At 35.7% G+C, this 25,343-nt stretch overlaps 2 protein-coding genes across 4 annotated transcripts in view; one reads left to right on the forward strand and one right to left on the reverse strand.

The window, feature by feature from the left end:
* Positions 1-40: 40 nt before the first annotated feature.
* LOC106751906 (charged multivesicular body protein 7) lies at positions 41-2,523 on the reverse strand. 3 transcript variants are annotated; one of them, XM_014633162.1, is made up of 5 exons: positions 2,416-2,523; positions 1,630-1,944; positions 647-1,424; positions 379-568; positions 41-322 (listed from the first exon to the last, which is right to left on the reverse strand). In XM_014633162.1, the coding sequence occupies exons 2-5, from the start codon at positions 1,911-1,913 to the stop codon at positions 237-239; spliced, it is 1,338 nt and encodes a 445-aa protein (XP_014488648.1). In that variant the 5' UTR covers positions 1,914-1,944; positions 2,416-2,523; the 3' UTR covers positions 41-236. The 3 variants fall into 3 exon arrangements, with proteins under 3 accessions (XP_014488648.1, XP_014488649.1, XP_014488650.1); XM_014633163.1 differs by having other exon boundaries at positions 2,360-2,463; XM_014633164.1 differs by lacking the exon at positions 2,416-2,523 and adding an exon at positions 2,248-2,353.
* Positions 2,524-8,194: 5,671 nt separating this feature from the next.
* LOC106751921 (disintegrin and metalloproteinase domain-containing protein 10) overlaps positions 8,195-25,343 on the forward strand; it is a 52,476-nt gene continuing 35,327 nt past the window's right edge. Inside the window, exons 1-2 of the mRNA XM_014633199.1 lie at positions 8,195-8,559; positions 20,395-21,211. Of these exons, the coding sequence (XP_014488685.1) occupies positions 20,884-21,211 (328 nt within the window). The 5' untranslated portion in view covers positions 8,195-8,559; positions 20,395-20,883. The remainder of the gene's footprint in view (positions 8,560-20,394; positions 21,212-25,343) is intronic.

Here is a 25,343-nt window from a genome sequence, read left to right on the forward strand (position 1 = left end):
TGAAGGATACAAAGGATGGATCTATAATATTGAAGTACTCTACTACATATTTTCAATTTTAATTTTAGATGTAGATAACACATCACAAGACAGTTTTAAGAAAAATATCTTTGCATACATTTTTAATGCACATGCGCTTTAACTTTTCATAATCAATAATTGTAATAAGGTAAATTTAAAAACTTTAAATACAAGTTATCTCATTAAAAAAAAATTGTAAAAAAGATTGTCGTAACTTACAAACACTCAGGTTCCTGTAATATTTTATTTCCATGGGATGACACAGACGGTAGCGTAGTTGTATTTTCAAGTGACAGTGAACCTGCATTATACAATTCCATATTATTTTACGAAAAATATAAATTTTATTATATTTACCATTCATACGTAAGTTATTCAAACGTTGTTCCAAATTCTCAATCTCTGAGTTTGATTCAGCAAATGTAGTGGAAATGTCGGCATCATTCTCATTCATTAATTCCGCTAATTCTCTTTCTAATTCGGTATCAGAATCTTGGTTTAATGTTTCAGACAAAACTACATTTATTTCTCTGTTTTCCTCTAAAAGCTAGTTATCAAATAATAGATATTAGAATTTTTTTCATGTCATACGAACACTACTTATAAAATACACATAGTCACTCACTTCATTAATGTTGTCCATAACATCCATAACACTGTATTGTGTCAAATCCTTTTGCTCCATTTTCTTCAATATTTCAGATCCAGTTTTATAAGCAGATAATATAGCAGAATTAGAATGTGCATCTTCAATGTTAATGATAAGAATATGCAGATTTGCAAGAACTTGAGAACGTTTTTCTATAATTTTTTCTAATTCGATTTTTCTTTTCAAGCATGTCTTTGCCAGCTGACGCAAACCTTTCGCCATGTGTGTCTTTATTTCATTAAGAATATTAAGCTTCTCTTGTTCCATAAACTCTATTTCCTTGATCAGTTTGTTCTCTTGCTTCACCAATTTATATGTACCTTCTTCTACTTCTGTGATTTCAGTTACTAAGTGCGTAGATATTTTTACTAATAATTCATTATTTGAATCAGAACTTTTCCCCAAAGCTACTTTTCTTTTACGCCTTAACCACTCCAAAACTAATTTTACCGAGTCTTCCGAAATTTGCTTTTTTGTTTTAATTTTGCAATATTCCGTTATTTCAGAAACGGAATATAAAACATTGTTCTTTTTAATTTCTGCAATAGAGAGGATAATATCACCTAATTCTTGCATGACAGGTATATGTATATATTTCACTTCTGTATTAATTGTATTTTGACCTAACACATGGGTCTTCATCTTATAAAAAGACCAGCTAATAGGTTTCCTCAAAAATGTATCAACTGACCATGCTGTCCAAGTTTCACATGGTTCTTTTAAAAAATCAGTCTCTTGAATTATTTCATCGTGCCTAGAAAATTTCAAGAAATATGTAATAAAATTTAACGTTATGAAAACAATGTATTTACTATTATTTCAGTTTTTATTATTTTATTTTTCATTACAAATAAAATTTTTGTATTTGATATTATGCATTATTATTTTATAATATATCACACTGTACTTTTTTAAATATAAGAATATAAATGTATATTTAATAACACAATATACAATACCTAAGAAGTTCTTCAATTACAGTGTCCAAACAAAGAGGTACACAACCTTTTCTTTTAAAGGCCTCATTTAGATCAACAATAGAAAAAGTACACTGCATGGTATGTTTGAGTGATTTATATATCAAATCACGCCAGAATTTATATTTAGAAATCCAATCCTGTGAATTAGCAGATTTACTGCGAAATGGTGAGAACAATGCATTCATTCTTTCTTCTTGATTCCAATATTCTGTTACTTTTTCTGGTGATAACAGCAAATTGTTACTTATATTTTCATCATTCATCTTGCCAACTTATGTAACTTATGAGTCAAATCTATAAAAGTTATAACCAATCTAAGATCGTTTCTTAAGTATACGTTATATTAAAAAAATACAAGTAATTATAATCGCGGTAAAGTCGTTTTACATTTACACATGAAAGTACTTTTTTAACTTTCTAAAACAAGGTGAATTTTCTAACAACAAGGTGAACTAAGAAAGTGAGGTTGGATCTATTTTGGATGTTTTATTCGTTTTTCATATAATCCATATACAAAATGCGTAAAAAATGTGAATAATAGCATGAAACATTCCTTAAAAAGAGAAGCAATGTGTGTATGCTGTAAAATAAACAAACCGTAGAGTTGCATCCAACCCCAACCTTGTGGCTAGAGGGTTAACTTAAAAGTTAAGCAAATGACACATTACATTACAACAAAACGAATAATATTATTATCGATAATAATCACATATGATAACAAATTTGCAACGAAGAAAGGCTCAGAATAATCACTCAATCACTCACTCTCCTCTTCACTCTCAGTTCTGCGTACGAGCGAATCAACTTGCTTTCTGCACCATTTCTGCACTCAGTAGGTCTATTTTTTTTCGCTACTAAAACTACACTAGAACTGCACTGAACCGAACTGAACTGGGAAAGAGTACAGAATAGTTCAGTTCAGTGCAAAAGTGCAATGAAGAGGTCTGTTCGTTTTCGCTGCACCGTTGAAACGCCAGAGTGTAGTAAACAACATGGCGCATTACATGGCATTATTTGATTCTTCTGACGAAGAGAATTTTGTTGTAATACAACCATTATTACAACCCATTGAAGATGAAAACGATGAATGTAATATACAACTAAATATAGCAAATTTATTAATAATTTATCATATTATATACCCTACCGATCATAAATTTAAATAAATGACTAAATATAAAATAAATATAAATATAAAATCGTAAAGATATCTTGACATCTTAAATTCACCCTTATGGTATGTTTGGACGTTTCTGCTGTGTATATGTGTGTGTGTGATAGTATAATATTAACAATTTTTGAAAATGAAATAAAGATGTTTCACACATTTCAATATAATGCAAGTCACATACCTGATAGAGACTTTTCGTATAAATTTCCGTTACGCTTACATGCACTTCCAAGCTACACTTTCATGTACTGCACTGACCACACTACCTCCTGACTCAGTGCAACAGTTCACTGAACTGCCTGCACTACATGCTGTTGCACTGCGAAAACGAAGAGCGTTAATGACGTCATGATAATGTCATTCTCGATAAAAAGAACCCTTTAGTGTGAACTCCTTGCACTGGTGCGCACTAGTGCAGAAAGTGTTTCGAAAAAAATAAACAGACCTATTCATTCATTTTTCTCACTGTGACTATCACTTAGTTACGAGCTGCGTTCTCTTTGGTTGCTGCGTTTTCTGCTCACGCACTATAAACGTTATTCTATCTTTATCGTTTATTATATGTCAAAAGAAGATAGAAAACTTACAGCGCGTGAGCGCTCAAAGAGAACGCAGCCATGATGGTGTGGGCCGCTTATTGTTCGACCTCGTACACCAATCATCACTCTTCTTCTCATTTATATGTTCGTTCGCATTGCTTGCACTTTTGACACTTTTGCATCTAATGAGCATTGCATATCAAATGAGCGATATTCAATGATAGCTCTTCTTTTTAAAGAGAGGCCAATGTATAAATGGTGTTAAAAGTAAAAGTGTCAAAAGAGCAAGCAACACGAACAGACCTTATGCGTACAGCTCAAAAAGTGTGTTCTTTTATTCGCAGCAAATGCATCCGATATATAACTTAGCTGTTCTTTATATTAGGTCTGTTTTTCTCAAAACACTTTCTGCATTAGTGCGCACCAGTGCAAGGGGTTTACATTAAAGGGTTCTTTTTATCGAGAATGACATTATCATGACGTCATTAACGCTCTTCGTTTTCGCAACAGCATGTAGTGCAGGCAGTTCAGTGAACTGTTGCACTGAGTCAGGAGGTAGTGTGGTCAGTGCAGTACATGAAAGTGTAGCTTGGAAGTGCATGTAAGCGTAACGGAAATTTATACGAAAAGTCTCTATCAGGTATGTGACTTGCATTATATTGAAATGTGTGAAACATCTTTATTTCATTTTCAGAAATTGTTAATATTATACTATCACACACACACATATACACAGCAGAAACGTCCAAACATACCATAAGGGTGAATTTAAGATGTCAAGATATCTTTACGATTTTATATTTATATTTATTTTATATTTCATTTATTTAATTTTATGAATTTTATGATGATTATTAATAGTCATTTATTTAAATTTATGATCGGTAGAGCATATAATATGATAAATTATTAATAAATTCGCTATATTTAGTTGTATATTACATTCATCGTTTTCATCTACAATGGGTTGTAATAGTGGTTGTATTACAACAAAATCCTCTTTGTCAGAAGAATCAAATAATGCCATGTGATGCGCCATGTTGTTTACTACACTCTGGAGTTTCAGCGGTGCAGCGAAAACGAACAGACCTCTTCATTGCACTTTTGCACTGAACTGAACTATTCTATACTAGTCTTTCCCAGTGCAGTTCAGTTCAGTTCAGTGTAGTTCTAGTGCAGTTTTAGTGTAGCGAAAAAAAAACAGACCTATTGTAATGTCCTCGTTCCCACTAGGATATTAGGAATGACGTTTGCTCTCTTGTTTTAGATCCACTTGCATTCACCGGCGCTACCTGGGATGTAAGAGCTCTGCGTTAGGATAGGAATACGAATGAAGCGAAGGATTAAGCGAAGAACAGTGAAGACACAATCAAATTTGCGTAAATATACGATAGCATGCGTTTAGTGTATATTCATAATAAAAGTGTATATTCATAATATAATAAAAGTATATATTATAATATGTATATTCTCGTGTATACACAAAATATTAAATATGATAATCTTTCCAAATTAAAACCTACGATGAAAATTCTCGCCGGAACTGTTTTCTTAGTAAACTGAATGTAATGATTTTGGAAAAACTTTGATCCTCCAACTCACAATTCTAACTTTGACCGGATTTACTTGAAGTTTAATTCTTCCTCATTCCAAACCACGTGTTCCTTCCTTTTTTAATTTGCGGCTAATACGTTAGCTTTTACGTTCTCATTCCAGTTACTTGTACGCGCTCAATTCAAATTATACCAAATATTCACGATACCTTTTCATCAAAAATATCAGGTTTTAACTCAATTAGAAGGTACTGGCCTTGTAAGTTTTTTTCATCACACCTTTGTTCCCCTTTGTCGCAACTCGTGGAGCTCCTGACGCTCTCGTTCTCTCTCTACCTGAACCTCTATCTGAAGCTGCTGCAGTTCTTTCATCACGGTCTGCAGCATCCCGGCCTCCATCATTTAAGGGTAAGACGCTTCCGGTTCCGAAACTGTTGGAGTCTATCCTCGAATCTACCTCGGAGTGGGCATTATTTCACAATTTGCGATCCCGAAACTTTCACACATACATTATCTGTCCACTAGCCCGGATGAGCCCTCGAAATGTTGCGTCACTGCGCAAGTCCGAGTTCGCAGGAGAAATAAATTACACGATTTATAAAAACGAACGTGTGTTTATAAGCCGGACTATTTACAATCGTAATATTCTTTGTTGTTATACGTGACATATGCGCACGATTAATTTTTCGGAGCGCGACTCCACTTCAGGTATTGTTTGTTATTAACAGCTGATTGATAACTCAGCAATAACCGATGTCACGGGGGAGGATTCAATACCTTGAATCCTCACATGCAACAATATATATACAAGGCATCCCATTTGATTAAATCCAGTCAATTTTCTTCGAAATTATTTATGATATAAAAAATTTTCAGGTGAAAGTAGAACGGTTTCGAGCGGAAGGTATTTTGGTTAGGTATTTTTTTTAGATGGAGGTATGTATTCATCTTGAAATGAGCTACAATCGTAGGTGTTCGAAGATGGGCAGTTCCACTAAAAACAATGCAGGTGTCTTTCATATCTTTTTGACGCCTTTACTTAGAAAAAATATTGTAACCAAAATATGTCCCTCACGAAACTATTCCAATTTCATCTGAAACATTCTTTTGGACCATCAATAATTTCGGAGGAAATTGAATAGATTGATTAAAATAGCCTGTATATAATTTTGTTTAATTTTGCTGAATTTTATATTAACATATTAACATATATATTTACGTATCAAGTCTCTTAATTCGTCATAAGATATTTTTTGCAGATGAAGCTTTTGCAAATTTATTTCTGAATAACAAAAATAAGATTCCGCATAAACATATAAATATGCAAAATACGATTATCGATAATCGAAAGTCAATGCGTCTTGACCGATATTAGTTATAAACACAATTAGTTATAAACATTTAACGTTTTCTTATCGTAACTGGAATTGGTAGTTAAAAGTATACGAACTATTAGGAGCAGAAGTAGCAGCAGCAACAACCCGAAACTAATTGCATATATCGTCCTTCACAGAGCAACCCGTTTCTATAATTAAATTACTCGCGGCCTTGTCGTTGCTGCATGTCGATAATCAAATTAATCCACGGTGCCACATTCTCAGGATAATAGTTTCGTGTTTATCGTCGAAGATGCGCGCACATGTGGACAGGCACATTAGTTTCTGACAAAAGTTACTTTGTTTTTAGCGCAGATATTATAATATTTAATAAAAATTAAGGGTTCCCATTTAAAAAACACACTTGATCTCGTTTTCACCGACAATAGCGTCATCTATGATGAAACAGATAGCGCTATCTTGCTGCCTCCTTCGAAGTAAACAAATTTAACTTTGAACCATTTTTTCTTAGCATATTTCTCGAGATATTTGGATATTTCTTGTTAAATGCCTTACCCTGTAAATTTTTCTATATTATTATTATTTTTTTTTTTTGATGGTCTAAGAATGTTTTTATAATATGCCAAGAATATTATGTGAAATGGACATATAACATCGATAAAACATTTCTATAATATTTAAAAAATATTACATAACATGCTTACAATATTATAAGAATATTATTTTAATATTTAACAATATTCGTATAATATTCCAGGAATATTATGCGCTTACAGGGTGATTTCATGCTCTGGGTGGTTCATCTCCTTGGTGTTCTTCTCAGTATTGGTTATTTTGTTTCATTGACACAATATTCCTCATACGAAAAACTTGCATATAAGCCGTGTAATTGAAGTATAAGAACGTAGAAGCAATATACTAAAAAACAAATACATAAATATATAGCTAGGATACACAGTGCGAGGTGGTTCGAAATAGATGTAAATATGTGGAGTAGTTGAAAAAGAAGAAAGACAAAATGAAGAAAAGAAAAGAAATCGAATGAGATGTGAAAAGGAATAGAAAACGAAATATAACATAAAAGTATGCAAGAATGTGAACATTTGCTCTTAGAAATAAACTACATTTTTTTCGTTAAAGAAGTTAGCGTTATAAAAGCAAAGCAATAGAAAACTATATTTTTCTTGATTTATTGCTCAATTGATGAGTACCAAAAAGAAAAAATGCATGCGTGTTTGTACACACACATACATGCCATACGCATATGACGCGCACATATATACGCACGCACACATGCATGCACAATTCTCTCTCTCTTTCTCTTTTCCCCTTTCTTCTTCTTGCTACCCTATTTTGCAAACGCCATCGATGAACGCGCTACTTTGCCCACATCCACCCAATCTTATATCCGTTCTTTTTTCACATCGCAGCACATTTCATCGTGTTGATGAGTATGTAGAAGAACAGCAATCAAGCAGCGAAATACGGTTAACAAATGTACATAATTGTAGTGTTCTTCTAAGTATTCGTTCTTCACTTCGCTGGTATATATTTAAGTCCTCAGACATAAGAAGATAGACTGTCTACTTTTCTGAGAAACATCATATCATATTAGGAAATAAATATCCAAGTTTAGATGTTTTCTCTGTTGTCATACAATGCCTTGAAAAGTACCAATGTAAGAAAATCAGAAAATTGGGAGTAGAAGAGCGAGAGAGAGAGAGAGAGAGAGAGGGAGGGAGTAGCAAGTCGGGAAAGGTTGCGCGCGCGAAGTTGTGCAGCTCGTAATGGAATAGCGTGGAAAAGGTAAGAGACGTGTGGAAGAGGGGTAAATACACCTGGGTCGAACGCGCATGATTGGTGGGGGAAGTCGTTGTCCTCGGGAGTGTTCGTTCGCGCGAGTCCCTGAGCGAGCAGTCTCGGCAGTTCGACGCGGAACGCGTTCTTGTCGCTATCGGTAATTTTTCGGTGTGTGTGTGGGCTTGCTTTCGTTCGTTCGTGATATCTACTCGTCGCCTTGTTCCCCGAAGTGCGTCTTCTGTCAGTCGTCGTTGTCGGATCCTATCGACATGTCAAAAGCGACTGTCGCCGTTTTGGATTTGTGACACGTGTGCGTGCGTGCATGTACGGATCCTGGATGCCCGGATATGTCGCGCATGGCGGGCAGCGTTATGCGGCGGTGAGAGTCGATGACATTCTCGGGCTCCATAATCCTTGGGCGGCGCGCGTCGTCCGGACGCAGGATCGCGGCGACGAAGACGCCCGTGGCTAGCGGCAGGACTTGCGGAGTAACGACGTACAGCGACTCGGTGAGTGTCAGACATGGGCAAGCGCGCACCGTGTGTACCACGGATGTGTGCTTGCAAAGTGATCCGATACCGGATGTCCTCTTCAGACGCTGTTCTTCGACTGATCCGGACTCGATTTTCAGCCAAGTTGCGAAATTCTACGGAAGGACGCCATTCGTGATATTCATCTTTCCAACGTTACGTATCTCGACGAAAATAATTATCGGGCTAGATTTCAGTTTGTTACACATTAGGAGAGACCGAGGTCAGAAGTCGCGCAGGTTAGTTATCACAAAACTTATATTTCGGTAAATAAATAAAAGAGCATATTGTTCTCTACAGTATAGGTTGATAAGTATCGTATTAGTTGGGTGTACGAAAGAACTCATTGTTAACGTATTACACACACATGTAGTACTTATGAAAAATTTTTTTTTTTAATTGGATGTAGTGAGCAAATTTTCTTCTTTTTTTATTTTTATTGTACCATTGCTATTGAAATTACTGATCGCAATGTCTTTATGCTCATAAGAAATATTATAGTTTTAACTAATTTTTCCTGTATTTAGTTAACCGTTATTGTTTAGAAATATAATTTTTTTTATTCACAATGATCATCCGGGGTCAGTTGATTTAAATAAGGTAGATTTCATATAGCTTATATGCACGCAAGCATATTCATGGATCGTCGAATCTTGTTAGAGTCATCTGGTTATATTATGAAGTTATGTTTATAGATATGCAGGTTTTATAGGTACATTTAAGTTGTTTTTTGCCATGGCTCGAAAGCCTGATCGAAAAACAGCTAGAGATAAAACTGCATCTTGATTACGTGATATCATTAACTTTGATAATATGTTAAAAAAAAGGACATTTAGAAAGAATATAAATCTTGTTTTTTTTTATGATGAAAGATATGTGATAACTAACTCGAGGTCAATTGTCCAATTTGCATGATGCTTTGAGCTTAATAACCTTTTCATGCATGAATATATATAAAGCAGTTATTATTTTAAGGCTAAAGGTTGCAGCTACACAAAAATATATGAAATATCGTATATACATTATGAAATATCGTATATATTTTATTTTAATTCGAACGTGAAATGTGCGGCTCCTGGTTTTGGTCCTCTCGTTAATTTGAAATTGAAGCAATCAATATAATTCACAAGCTATATATTTGTAAAACAGTGTTATTTCGATATAAAAATAGTGGTATTTTCATCGGACTGTATTTATTCCCGTGACGCGTCACTTAGCACGATGAGATATCTTATATGCGCATGCATTCTGCGCACTGGTAATTTTTAAATCCTGTGATTCTTATCTGTCTATTATATTAGCGCATATATTAGGGGTTTATTTTCAATAAATATTTTGAATCTACATATTTTCCGATTTTAATTCCGCTCCGAAATACTGCCATTACCATATATTTACAAAATATTATTTAATATCGTGGATTGATACAATCTTAAAAATCAGCAATAAATACGATAATCACCTCGTTGAAGCACATATTAATTACCATATCTTCTCTTCTTTCTCTCTTTCCCTTCTCCCTCTCCCTTCTCCCTCTCCCTCCCCCTTACACCCTCTCTCCTTCTCTCTCTCACTTTCGATAAAAAGAATAAGAAAATATAGCTGCCGATATGATTATTCGTTTCTTAGTGAAAATACGTTTTATTAAATATACAAAAGATGGTATCAAAGAATTTGTGATGGGAACTCCGATATGAATAACCAGCTATTAGATATTCCGGTTAGTTTTGAGATTTTTTTGCAAAAAACACGTTTATTTTAGAGAGACATTAAATTATATTTTATTCGATATATTTTCCATCGTTAGCTACAATTTTTTCCCATTTTCCTAGCAATAAATGAACTCCGTGGTAAAAAAATGTTCGTCCTTTGAAGCAATCCATTCATTAAGCCACTTTTTTATTTTTCACAAGTTTCGAATCTGATTAGCAAGGTTGTATTACATCGATCGAAGTAAGTGATAATCTGAAGGAGTACAGTCTGATGAATACACGGCGTGTGGTAAAACTTCCCATTGAAGTACCGATAACGTATTTTTAATAGCTTTTGCAACGTGTTGTCGAGCATTGTCGTACAATAAAATCACTTTGAGTTTTCTTTGAGCTATTATTGGACGTTTCTGGTTCAAAGCACGATACAAATCGATTAATTGTTATTGATAACGCTTAGTATTGACTGTATGATTCGGTTTCAAAAGCTCATAATGCACGACGCCTTTCATATCCCACCAAAAGAACAACAAAGTCTTATCCGTGGAGTTTGCATTGATATCGATATCGATGGTTGGTCTAAACATACTCACGATTTTTTATGCTTAGGATTATCATAGTATATCCATTTTTCATCACGTTATAATTTGATACAAAAACTGCTCCTTTTTGTAACGGAAGAGCAATGAAGTGCAAATGGTTAAACTATTTTGTATAGTCAATTCAGATAATTCATGTGGAACTTATTTGCTTTCTTTTTGAATTTTTCCCATGGCGTGTGAATGATCAGAAACGGTTGATTTACCAATATTTAATGTTTTAGCTCATTCTTTAAACGTTTGAACTAAGTTTTCATCCAACAATGTCTGCAATTCGGCATCTTCAAACATTTTTGACCGACCTAAACGTCTTGCCTTTCAAATCAAAATCACCACTTTTGAATCTTCGAAACCCAGTACTCACATGTTTTAATTGATGGAGCAAATTCAGAATAAGTTTCTGAAATGAATCGATGAGCTTCGGCAGTCGTTTTTTTTCGAATCAAAGCAAAAGTAGTAAAGTAATAAATGATGAAAATGCTCTTTATTACGTTCCATTTTTCATCGCACTAAAAAGTGTAGTTATATTTACGAATATATATGACGTGTCGAATTATTTGTAGAAATGTCTAAGTTTTTAAATGACGCACTAACTTTCAAAATCTCTAGTAGATTTGTAGCTACAGTCATCTATAGTGAACGTTGAAAACTAATCGGAACATCTAATACATTTCAATTAATCGTAAAAAAATTTGAAAGTGAAAATTTATAGCTTCTACAAAACCTTTCTGTGGACGCGTTTGGGAAGATGCTATTAATGCTATTTAGCATTAAAAATTATTCACGGAGCTAGAGGATAGTGCTAACAAACACAATTATGACGTCATTAGTGGTGTGATGTCATTAGTATTGTGTTACACATAATTATTCCTTCTGAGGTAGAACTTTCTTTCCGAGGAGTGTAAAGATAGCGTTAGCGTTTGCAAGCTCCGTGAACACTTAGAACTGCACATCATGTCATAATTTCTGCACATGAATATCGTACGAGTATATCGTATCCATTGAGCGCGAGTGTAGCATAGACATCGCTCTGCTATACTAGAGGTCCCGGTAAAATCAAAATATTTTCATACGCTCGTGTCTCCTCTTCGATGGACTAGCAAACCACCGAGAATAATCTTTGCCACGAAAACTTTACTCCAACAATCTGCCGTTCCGAGTCGGCGTTAAACTGGGTAAGTCCCATATACTTGTGTATAATCTGCATACGAGAAAGAGGTAGGCTCTGCTCCACAAAGGAGGCTGTAGCGCCACGAAGAAGAAGAAGAAGAATCGTATCCATTATTTTGTTATTATTCCCCTACGGACAGTTGCATGGAAATAAAGCTTCGATATGTTGAAACTGAAAAGTTTAAACTGCGACGTTTGACTTGACCTAAATCGAAGAAAAAAAAACAGAAAAAAATGCAAAATAATGCAAATAAAATGCAAAAATGGTATTAATACATAATATTAATGCTACGCTAGTGCCGTTCGTGTAGTTTGCTACCGCTTTCGCACTATTAACCACGCCCCACGAACAACATTAGGAATGTTTGCGTTTATAGCGCTAATAGTATTCTCTCCGAATGCACCCTATAAAACCTTCTATAAAACTTTGAACAAGATTTCAAATAAATTGAAAATAGGACTCGTTACACAGTTGAAAGTAACCTATACAGTCACATTTTTCAGTCTAGGTTAATTAGGAAAAATTTATAAAAAGAGAATATGGATTCTTCATGTGCTTAGTGAATAATAAAAAAACAATATTCTATATAACCATGTATATTTGTTACTCAGATTCGAGAAAAGAATTTTCTATACAAAGTCATCACAAGTGATGGAAAATAGATTCTGTACGATAACCTGAAATGTTGTAAATCATGACTGGATGCCAGATTGTCAGGTTGGATAATCGTCAATATTGACTGTGAAACCTAACATCAAAAAGGTTTTGCTTTGTATTTGATACTATATGAGGGGCGTTATGCACTATTTACCAAAAATAGAGAACATTTTCCACACACATAAGCATTTTGAAGCTTGAAGTTTGTACTTTAACCCGTTGCGGTCCGCGCTGTATTCGCAATTTCGTCCCAGCCGGTCCGCACAGATTTCGCCAATCGCTCATCCGTTTGGTACCGTTTACTTTGGAAAACATTTATGATGCTACACCGCAGCTCTTATCTTATCTCTTTTAGCGTACGATGAAGACTCTGTGAACGTCGACTCTATCGCGTCATAGGACGCGTTGGAACGAAACGCGGTGTCGAGTGTCGCTCGACATAGGACTTGCTAGAACGAAACGCTGTGTCGAGTGACGCTCGACATAAGACCACAACGGGTTAAACGCTTTCAACTGTTTTTAAAACTTTATATTTTCACAGTTTTGTTACTTAAAAAAAAATATATTGGTTTGTTTTTTTTTAAATTACGTACATTCAACACGCTGTAGCTAGATAATTTTTTTCCGAAAAATTCAAAACATGAAACAAATTTTTATGTAATATGTAAATAAAACTAAATGCTTGTATTGAAACAACTGTCAAACAAAGAATAACTGGCGGAATAACTTGAAACCTCGCGTGAGTTGTTGCAAGAAAGGAAACTATATGACCATGTGAACTATATTATCAAGGGAACTATATGACCATGTAAACTATATTATCAAGAGAACTATATGACCATGTACATTATATTACCAAAGGAACTATATGACCAACATATACAGTGACCATATTATTAGACGTACTTTTTTAGTAGAACACAGGTTAGGAGAAGAAGAAAAGCTACTAATTTTTAATTTATTCGATTAGAATAATTCTGGTGTTAATCAGCGCTTTTACCTCTGCAACCTTCTGAGGTGTCAAGTCACTTGTTTTACCCGTAATTTTCGTAAAATATATTAATATTTTTCACAAAGAATTTATTTTTCTATTAGTAAGCTAGGAATTTGAAGTTTCAAGTTACAAATAAATAAATAAAAATAAAACTAAATTTCAATTGACATACACACTCAAAACACTGTTCCCGTTATTATCAACAATGCAACTAGCACGGTTTCGTACTTCTTGAAGGTCATTGTAATAGCCAAGTGAAATGACATAAAAAATATCTTTCATAATAGAATTTTAGAATAAAGTTTCTTTAACCTGATTCGATCGATAGATGAGCCATATTGTAAAGCTGGTCCTCGGAAATTAATGAAATGTAAAAAAATTAAGGTGCGTCTAATAATATGGCCAAGAACTGTATGGTTTGTTGCCTCTATGAATATCCGAACCAACTCTTCACACCACTCTCGTATAAGAATTTTCACAAAACCATCATATATTTTTGTAGAAAAGTATTATTGGTTTGCAACATGCATACAATCCATGCATATAAATTTTAATTTTACACCTTCAAGAGGGCTTTCGAGCCTAAGACAAAATGGTACGTTGGCTTTAGTGCTTTTCCTCTACACGGAGAAAGATTTCTTTAGATATTCCTATTTATTTGACTGAAATTTGTTTCAATGAAACAACATACAAAATATTATTTGATTTGTAATAGTGCAGCGATGCTATAACGACCCGACCGAACATCTGTTGGGTCGTACCAGGCGCTTAGCTTAGCCGCACAAAATTTCAAAAACAATACGCGAATAACAACGGCCACAAGCAACATTATTGTACCGACGATGGTTGCCTAGCAACAGACTGCGCAAAGCGCGCGTAAAATCACTTCGCTCGGTTCCGAAGATCAGAGCGATTCTCCGAGCAAAAAGCAAGTGAGCGAAGTAGCAAACGATCCTCTCATCTTCCGAGTGATGATCCGGCAAACCGGGCTGAGCTTTTCAGCCGCCTCCGTCAGACCGCTGTCGACAGCGAAAGTTCACTCGTTCCCTCTCCCAGTCGAGCAAACGGGATCAGCGTAATCGCGGTCTCCGTCATGCTTCTGCAGGCACTCGGCTTCTCTAGCCGAACCATCCCGATCGAGATTCGGGGTCAACGCGGCCTCTGCCTTGCTGGCTCTCGAGCGTTAGGCTACCCCACCGCAACGGTGAAAGTCACACTATCGCGTCACGACTCGCGAGCGAACATCGTCCGAATCATCGAGATTGTTAGGCGTACAGACAGCGAAACAACCGTGTCAACGCGCCATTCCTACGCAAATCTTCGCAAGCCTGCCGGAGCGTCCCTACCGTCGCGTCGCAAGCTCCGCCTCCGAGCTTACCGGCATCGATCAGCGATCGACACGCGCAACCCGCCGCGCACCGCGTCCCCCGCGGATACCTTGCCTTGTGTGGCCCGCCTTTTTTTTTTTGCGTATTTTAAGCTGTTATTTGTCAAAATCTATGGAGCAAAATAAGCAATATTTTCGGTATTTGACGTTTTCCTATTTTCGCAAAGGGAAAAATGCGACGTAAACAAAAAAAAAGATATGTGTGGAGAAGATGCAGTAAGCGAACGTGTGTGCCAAAACTGGTTTGCGAAAATCCAGTAAACATTAAGCAATATTTACATTACATCTGAAACTGTTCGGTAAAAATGTCCAAAAAAATAAACAAAGGTACCATTAAATATCTAATATTTATATTTTTTGTTTATAATTAACATATATAGTCAACATTAGCATTTATTATAAATGAAATGGATATCTTAAATTACACTTTTTATTTAATGTTAAACATAAAAAAATATCTGCATTCTTAAAAATTTATAATTTTTTTCTGTTTAAAAATATTATTTGTTATATACTTATATGATAAAGAAATATACAAATAATTAATTTTTTATAATCCTAAATCAATACTAGTAACTTTGTTTGACTGCGATTTAGCCTTATTTTACATTCTTATAAAATAAGTATTATTTAATATACAATCTTTTTTAACCATTATTTTTTACGAATTTTTAAATATGCTACTCCATCAAAAATAGACAATAAAATAGTATCTTGTAAATAAATATCTTCATTCATGCGAAATAATTAGACATTTAATGCTATTATTTAATTTCTAAAATATTTGTTAGGTTTCTCTTCATTTTTTCAAAAAATATTGAATGAATCAATATCTACAATATTTCTAAACAATAATAAATCATAGAGCAGTCGATAATATGCTGTATTTTGTTAATAATAGTAATTTTTAATTGGGGTATAAGTGACTTCATGTGATCGTTTACGTAGAGAAAAAAGTAACTATTACCGGGTTAAGCGGTTCGTTTAGAACAAAGCAATTATGTCCCGGAACGACAAATTGATAATGTACCTTGATTACATGTGGAGAATTCGCGAGATCTAAATAGATCTCGGATGCGCATACGCGCGCGCGTGCACATTGCTACATACTATTTTACAATTATAAAATAAAAACTATTAAAAATAATAAATTAATTTCTTGTATAAGTGCGTGCATGCGTGATTAAGTGAGTGAATGAGAGGGAGGGGGATAGGGTACATGCAATGCAATAAATAATAGACTAAAAGCCAAAAGTGAGTTTGATATTGTGAAATAATGGAATATAGTTTCATATTATTATAGCAGTTGAAGGTTACGAGGAAGATTTAAGTTATGTGTATGTCATCACGTTTGCCTATTCTTTTAAGGAGAATATTGCCTTTGTCATCCGCGCGGATGAATCATGCAAAGTGAATATATCGAAGGAACCAGTTTTCTTCCATTCAAAGCAAGTTATGACGACGAAAGTCAAACAAACTTTAATCGCACGAGGAATTCTTTTTTATACAAGTGTACAACAGAATTTTTTTTATTTTGCAAATATACATTGTAAAGAAATAATTTCAATTATAAAGATGCGCACTTATCAATAAACGAGAATAATCGATTTTTCGAAATGATCACTCGTGTGAGTCCTTTTTTTCTTACTTTAGGTGACTTGTTTGAAATAATCATCGAATGCAAGACATATAAATTCATTTTTGTGTATTTGGGACTTGCAAGTAATGGCTTTGGCTGCTTTGAGTCATTCTTCTGCTTGTGTGAAAAACCCAGGCGTGATAAAGTTCTCCACCTCCAACGTTGCGTCGACATTCCATCTTCGGAATGTAGTACCTACGCTGTCGGGGCCCGCCTCCATACAGTATCCTTGGAAAGTATATCCGGTTTATCTATAGCGGTATATCCGACTTATTTTGGCAACAAACTCAGAAGTTTGATCGAATGTTACGACTCAGCTAATTGTAACTTTTATGTCGAATTAAAACAAACGTAGTATAAATAAGATAATAACAAAAAAAATATAGATTTATATAGATTAGAAGGAAGAGAAGCCGTCTCTTTCTCTGAACAAGTGTTTATTTAAATTTTATTAAATTCGAATTTGAAACATTTAAACGAAAATTTATTGTTAACATTGATCTTTAAATCCTTAAATTTGCAAAGTTCATATAAAATTTTAAAACAAACTTAAATTTGTTTGATAATTTCATAATCAATTTTCCAGAACTGACAATAATTTTGGAAAATAGCTGCGCAGATATATGCAAGCACGTTCTGTCCTCTCTCTCTCTCTCTCTCTGCCTCATTTACATTTACATACATATACTCGAAATATGCAACTTTTCTAATAAACATATGTATCACAATGAATCATTATCAATCACTATCAATCGATTAATCATTTGGCAGTTGATAATTCTTAGAAGAAATACGTAACCAAACACATATGACTCGTATAGCGTGTAATATTGCAGTAATATCTCAGTGATATTACCATATTGCAATAATATTATAAATCTGCAGATATATTATAGAAATATTACTGCGATATTACATTAGGATATGTCATAATATAATATGCAATAATCAAGATACATGGTCGCGTATCGAGCCAAGTGCATGCGCGAAGTAAGGAGTGTGCGGCTGACCGTGTATATTTATGCGACGACTTTAATTGAGTGCAGACAAGATTTCTCGTTCGACTATAATGACTGAACTGATGAGGTTCTGGATTAGCTTAATCGATTCTTTGAATTCATATTACTTAATAAAACTATCTTTAATTTTGCCCTACGTGTTCTAGAAATATTTTAGCTCAAAGTCAGAAATCGTAGATTTATACATAAGAAACGTCGTCCCCTCACCAGAAAATGTTAGTTGAGTATATTTCTTCCTTAGATGACGTCGCGGCTTAAATCAACCCGGTCAGCCGTTGCCGTGAAGTTTATAATTATCAAGAGACACGTTCGTGTCTTGAGTCAAGTTTATGTGCGAAACAACGGGCTCACGGTTGGTCGTGTACATTAACACAACTCTAGTTGAACGCAGGCAAGATTTCTCGTTCGACAATAATATTGGGTTGGAAGGAAAATAATGCCGTATTTTCTATATCTTCCCAACAGATAATTTTAATGTGTTTTACTAGAATAAAATTTCAATCTAAGTGGCGTAAGTGCATGCTATTTTAACAGCTAACACCTGTAAGCATTAGTTTGTGTATGGGGGATGTGTATGTAGAAGCGTTTGTGTTTACTTGAGATCGAGAGAAAAATGGAGCAAAACAAGTTATTAGGTGCGCAACTTAATTCTCGGCCCTAACTTCAATCGATGACAGTACTTAGTCAAATTCATATATCTTTCCCGTCGTATAGTCATATTGAAGCACCATCTGTAAGCTTTAAAATGCACTGTAATCATTGACAATTCTATATTACACTTTATTTTTATATTACATTTTGTTCCATAGATATTAAACGTATTAAATTATTATCCCTTGGACATTTAAATGCACCGAATTAATTAATCGATAATTACGATATTTATTGTGGTGCAGAATTACTTTTTTACTGATATCATATAATCCCATCTTATTTGGCCTACCATAAAGAAGTTAAGAAATTTATCTGAGTTTGTCAAGCAATAAGGTGAGCTTAACAAGAATAAGTCGTTATAGCGGCTGTTGGTACAGCTCGTTGTACCCGAGCAGAAATATGTCTAGTAGATTAAATTTCAAGACTAGTAGCTAGATAGTAATGATTAGATCACTTTTCTAGCCAGTCACTAGTTCGTGACTAGCTAAATACTCCTCATCAATCTTTAATTGTTTAGTCATTAGATAGAAAAATAAATAAATAGTAGATGGTAATAATAATAAATAGTAGTGGCGTTATCTTTTCTAAAATATATAGTCTAGCTACTATCTCGCCACTAGCAGGATTATATTAGTCAGCACATCGAAATTATGGTTATGATACAATATCAAATTCCGTCTAGTAACTTAGTACCAACATATTATAAATCCTAAATCTCGAAGTTAGATGTTAGAACTGCCTAACTATTAGATAGTAAGTTTGGGTATAGACAATGATGTAAAATACCAATTATCTAGTGGGTAGATAATTCTGACATTCAATTTCTATTCAGGATTTCTATGTTGCTACTAGACAGTTACCAGAATTTGATATTCAATTTCCATTAAGGATTTACCGGGTTTTCTATTTCGTTACTGTGTAACTTTTTCGTCTATGAGATAGAACCGCGCTGAGTAAAGTATATGTAGCCAATATAAAACGTTCACTAGCGACTGTGACAGTGGTCTAATATGTAAGGTGAGCGACTCAAGAGCGAGAGGTCACAGATTCAAGTCTAGCAGGGAAAAACGAAATTTTTCTATAGATTTGGATATAACACGTAATCAAGGAGAATTTCAAGAATCAAACTACATTGCAGGATTACTCTCTTTGAGAGAAAAAGGAAATAAAATTAAAACTCTGATTAATAAAAACTACCTAGCTCTTAGGAAAAAATCCGTGATGCAGAAGTTCTAAGAAAGCTGTCTAGGGATTAGGCATTCCTGATACAGAGAAAAAGTGAGAGAGAAACCAACGAAAAGAAGAATACATTTTTCATTTTATTACATCTAACTACTAGCTAATTTTTCTATTATACCCACCAGGAGAAATGAGCACTACATTTTTGGCTAGAGGCTACCTGAGATTTTTCATTTCATGACTATGTACTATTTTTTTGTCTAGCTATTGGCTAATTTTTCTAATACAGCCATTAGAAAAAGTGAGCGTTACATTCCGAGCTAATAGCTAGCTAGTACTACTAGTAAATAGCAATGTAAAGCCCAATTTTTCTATGTCCCGACTAGACAATTACCAGATTCAATTTCTACTCGGGTATATACGAAATGTAAATATCACTGTTAATACGCCACATTATATAATTCCATGCATGTATTTGCTCTTTCACAAATAACCCTTTGACTACGATTGCGAGTCGACGATGCTTTGTTTGCCCTCTCTCACCTTTCTTTTTTCCTGCGACTCTAAACTTTTACAATTTATAAGTTTTCCACGAGGTAAACATTTGGACGTTGTTTCTATTTCTATTGTGTAAATGTATAAGTGAATATGTAATTCGTAACCATGGCGAATGACTTCACGCCCGCGACTTTATTGCTCCAATTTAACCAAATCTAATCTCTCGTAAGAACAAAATAATTTTACAACTCGCTCCCATCTTTGGCTTTTACGATAATATTTTCAGGTATTCCTTTTTTTACCAACAGGTTCAGTCGGCCGTAGAAAACCGACCTCACGTTAAAGACATCGAGGTGGGACGGCAACGACAACAACGACGACGGCAACGACGACGACGAAGAAGAAGAAGAGGAGTCGATCCACCGTTGAAGGTGAGGCGAGGTGGAATCTGCTGAAAAAGAAGAGAAAAAAAAGAAAACTGAAAGTGGTGCGAAAGAGACGTCGAGAGGGAGGAGGAGGAGGAGGAAGAGAAGGAGAAGACGGTAATGGTAATGCTGGAAGTGGAAGTGGAGGAAAGAGAGGGATCGAAAGGTTGAGCGACCTACGATTTGCGAGGAGTAGACGGGGGGAAAGGGCGACAGAAAGTGGAAATACGTAGGAGGACAAGGGAGATAAGGGGAACGGCTGGAGAAGGACGGAGAAATGGTAGGTGACTGGCAAAGTACAATGATCGGCTCTTCGACGAAAGGCAGATAGCGTCACCATTAGCTGTTGCTGGGGCATAGAATATCGGGCTTATGCGTGTTGTGGCCCTAGCCGTGGGTGAGGGGGGGGAGGAAGACGAAGAGGAAGAAGAAGAAGAGGAGAAAGAGACGGAGGAGCCAACAGTGAAGGAATACGAAAGATACACGGGGTACTACGGGGTCCACGGGCCCGCAATGTATCCAGTGACAACAACAGCAGCGGGGAACAAGAATAGCCGGTTCGCCACGACGTGCTCGATTTTTTTTCTGCCGTCATTGCCGCCGCTGCTACTGTTGTTACTGTTGCTGTTACTGTTGCCCACTTTGATTCTGACGATCGTCGTCGATGCATCACCTCTTCACCCCACGCCGCCACATAAAGGTAAGTCGATGTTTGTCTTTCGTCATTAAGAACGACAAGGCCTCGATATTTCTCGTTTGGATGATTCGATATGTCCGGAACGTGAATACATGTCATGAAATTGAATAGTTTTGGCAAATATTAACACTCTGTGTTAATATTTAATCATATAAATATTTATATAAAAATTTATATGATTCTATTAAAACGACCGAAATAGACCTTCATGCCGTCTTGACGTTCTCACTCGAGGTGAAAATTTCTCTTATCAAAATGTGTTTCTCTCCAAACCAAACAATCTGAAAAAACCGAATTTAGATATTCCATTGGTAATTATGGGGATGCAGCTCCAATGACCTTGACTTTCACATACGTATGTTGTCAAGGAAATGAACCTGAGTAATAATCAGAAGGTTTTACGTGTCGATCATTGTTCATTAAAAAGTTATTAACAAAAGAAGTTTTGAACACGTATTTACTGTAGGGCACCCACCTCTAGTGACCTTGACCTTGATATATGGTAGAGATCACTCTCCTAAGTAACCTAAGTAAAACCTTCCGAAGGTTTTATCCGTCGTCCACTGTTCATTAAAAAGATATTAACAAAAGAACGGAAATACACGCATATACTCACACATACATTACGCATTACATTACACATATCCACCCATATCGATTAGTGCGTAAAAATTTTTCCGCTGAACCACTAATGCCAAAACACACCATATTCACCAAAAAAAAGCTAATGGTATCTGTTCGGTGGTCCAGCGCTGGTGTTTTCCACTACAGCTTCATGAGATCTGGTCAATCGTTTACGGCGGATGTTTACTGTAACCAATTAGATGAAATGATAAGGGAGCTTGGGATTAAGCAGCCGTGATTGGAGAATAGAGACAGGCGAATTCTCTTGCAGGACAATGCTCGACCACATGTCGCGCGAATAACGTCGTTCAAACTGCAGGAGCTGGATTTGGAAACTCTCTGTCACCCACTGTATTCCCCGAACCTTGCACCAACTGACTACCATTTCTTCCAGGCATTGTACCACTTCTTGCAAAAACATATTTAATTTCCAACAAGCTGTAGAAAATGGCTTTCGGTATCGACCGTCTGCTCGTATCCAGTCGAGAAACTGGGATCAGCGTGCTCGCGATCGCCGCCGTGCGTTAGCAGATTCTCGACTGGGCGCGCGGCGATACAACGGAAGAATCCGTCGTCGACCATCCGTACCGCCTCGTCGTCCGCACCGTCACGTTCATAGCACCGAAACGAAGACGCTGTGCGTCCGAAGCCACCGTCTAAATCCGTCTTCCGAAGCCGATATCGCCCGGGTCGCGTCGCCAAAATATGACACGTTTCATCCGCACCGCATTGTCGAAGTTCGGTCTCTGATCCGTTTTCGACCATACCGTTTCTATCGGAAACCGTTCGCTCGCGATCCGGCGGACCAGTGTAAGATAAGTCACCCCGATTACCACTCGCCATTAATTCGGAAGCTTACGCGCATTCGTCATACGGCGAGCGCCCCATCCGTCGCGCTATACGCTCCGCCTCGGAACCGATCGGCGTCGATCCGCGAACGATAGCCGTCCCCGCGCTGCGCCCCGCGTCTGGCCCGCCGCACGCATTTAACAAGATAGATGTGCTTCCACCGCACGTGGAGCAAAGCGTAAGAGTTCACAGACGACTTATTGTCAACAACTTATTTATAAAGTAGAATAACGATGCTTTCGTGAGATTATTAGAATGCCATTAGAATATCACAGCCACTTGAGAAAAGGTGAAGCGAATATTCACCGTAATGCACGCTCGGCGCGTGTTTAATGAAATGACCGGAAATAAGAAATGACCGGAAAATTTTGCACGTAGCTTCAAAGATTTTTAGGAGTCTGAAGATGAGTAATAAAATATTATATTTTTAAATATATGGTGACAAATATGAAAACTAATGCGCACTTGTTTTATTAGTTTTCTTATTAATTCCTTTTTATTCCGTTGGTTTCTTATCATGATCAGAAATATTTAACAGGAAATATATATAAAAAGGATATAAATATTCGTATACTTATTAACAATATGTTACATAATAATTGGTGCATGTAGATTAAAATAAAAAGTTGCAAAAATCAAAATTCGAGTCCTCAATACACAGCATTCTTATCGTAGTAGTCAAGCGCCTTACGCACTTAGCTGCACCGCTGAGCTTGAAAGATGTCGAAAACTCGTGGCATAAGATATATCTAAAACTTCGAACTGAATTTTCTCGCGAATATTTGAGGGTTGCATCTAGTGGATTTACCATGCCCCTACCATCAGTAGGGGTATAATATTACAACGTATTTTAAGTTCGATGAAATCCGGAAGGACAATCTTTGGTGTTCCACCTGTAAGGGATAATTCTTGTTGAAATTTTAAGCTTAAGAATAGCATAGGATTGCGTAGAGGGAATTTATTCCACGTACAACAATGAATACTTCGAAAATAATTCAGAAGTTTTCTTTGGCTTGTTCGTCTTGGTTATATTAGATCATTAAATATGAAATGTCCGATTTCGAATCAAAAGTTTGGTTCATTATATCTCAAACAGAGAAGCAATACATTTAATCAAAGTACGCGCCTAAACTATCGACACAGTTTTGCCATCTTAACGGTAGCTTGTTTATGCCGGCAGCGAAGAAGCCCGAAGAGCGAGTGGCATGAATGAAATCGCGAAAGACGTTTACCCGCTTGTTGAGAATTGAATATTTTCCTTGTAAGAAGTGGTCCTCCGATGCCTGAAAAAAGTGATAGTTGGTGCAAAATCTGGTGAATATGGTGAGTGACAGAGAGTTTCCACATCTAGCTTCTGTAGTTTGAGCAGTGTTGTTTGTATGACACGTGGTCGAACGTTGTCTTGCAAGAGAATTAGCTTGTCTCTATCGATCAATCTCGGCTGCTTAATCACTAACTTCCTTATCATTTCATCCAATTGATTGCAGTTGACATCCGCTAATCGATCGACCAGGTTTCATGAAGCTGTAGTGGATAATAACGCTGGATCACCAAACAGATACAATTAGCTTCTTTTAGTGAATATTCGCTTTCTGACTGTGTTTTGACACTTCATCTTTATCCAACCACTGTGTCGAAGGCTTGTCATTGTCGAAAAGAATCAATTTTTCATTACACTTAACTTAAAATACGATATAGAAGTAGTTCACCTTCAAGCCGTGCAAGACAGCAAAAAAGGGAAGTTTAGAAACAATTTCTCTTCTGACGCTCGTTTAATTCATGCGGAACCCATTTATCCAGTTTCTTTACGATTTGTTTCAAATGGTTTAATCTTGTTAGATTAGTAACGTCAAACCTTGCTGTTAATTCATGCGTAGTTTGAGATGTATCCGCTTCCACTATAGTTTTCAGCTCATCATTATCCCACCTTGGTCTCAGGTCGCCCACGTGGCCCATTTTCAAGATTAAAATCGCCAGAACGGAATTTCTTAAACTATCGATGTACCATGCGTTAATTAGCCACATCCTTGTCAAACGTGTCGTTGATATTTCCAGCTGTCTGCGCTGCATTGGTTCCACGAAGGAATTCATATTAAAAAATAACACGAATTTTTTTACTAATCTATAGTTTCACAAAAATTGATCTGAAAAAGACAATTCAAAGGATACTTACAAACCAAAATATACGTTTTAGAGAGTGATGTACCTTCACAATAAAAAAACCAAGAACTGTCAAAGTGAAATGTCAAAGATATTGACTCTCAAACTTAGCACTTAAAGAAATCGGACATTTCATACTTAATATAAAATAGGACGTAATTCATGGTATAATTGAAAAGAAGGCAATCCTTAATGTAAAAATAAATTAAAGATATAAGGCACAATTTTTCGCACGTTTTGTTTTCAAAATAATTGATTTTAAAAATTCATCAGATACGTGTACAACTGAACACAATATTGCTAGATGTTATTCCATTACCGGTTATTTCTATATATCCATGTTATTTCTATCCAAATAATGCACCAATTTTTGCATATTATTTGTTTTTTATAACATTACAAATATTATTGAAAATTCTTTTCTCCCGTTGCTGTAATGTTCTGCTTGAAAAATTAAAGAAACGGAGATTTAACGTGTTTCCATTTTGTAATTTTTCAAGTT

This window comes from Dinoponera quadriceps, unplaced genomic scaffold (genome assembly GCF_001313825.1).
Source record: "Dinoponera quadriceps isolate SergipeBrazil2010 unplaced genomic scaffold, ASM131382v1 scaffold316, whole genome shotgun sequence".
NCBI lineage: Eukaryota > Metazoa > Arthropoda > Insecta > Hymenoptera > Formicidae > Dinoponera > Dinoponera quadriceps.

Excerpts from the sequence above, each read along its gene's own strand:
- LOC106751906 (XM_014633162.1), bottom strand. The coding sequence starts at position 1,913 with ATGAATGATGAAAATATAAGTAACAATTTGCTGTTATCACCAGAAAAA. Across the intron at positions 1,425-1,629 it reads GTAATTGAAGAACTTCTTAG|GCACGATGAAATAATTCAAG; the intron begins GTATTGTATATT and ends GAAATTTTCTAG. Across the intron at positions 569-646 it reads TTATGGACAACATTAATGAA|CTTTTAGAGGAAAACAGAGA; the intron begins GTGAGTGACTAT and ends TTTGATAACTAG.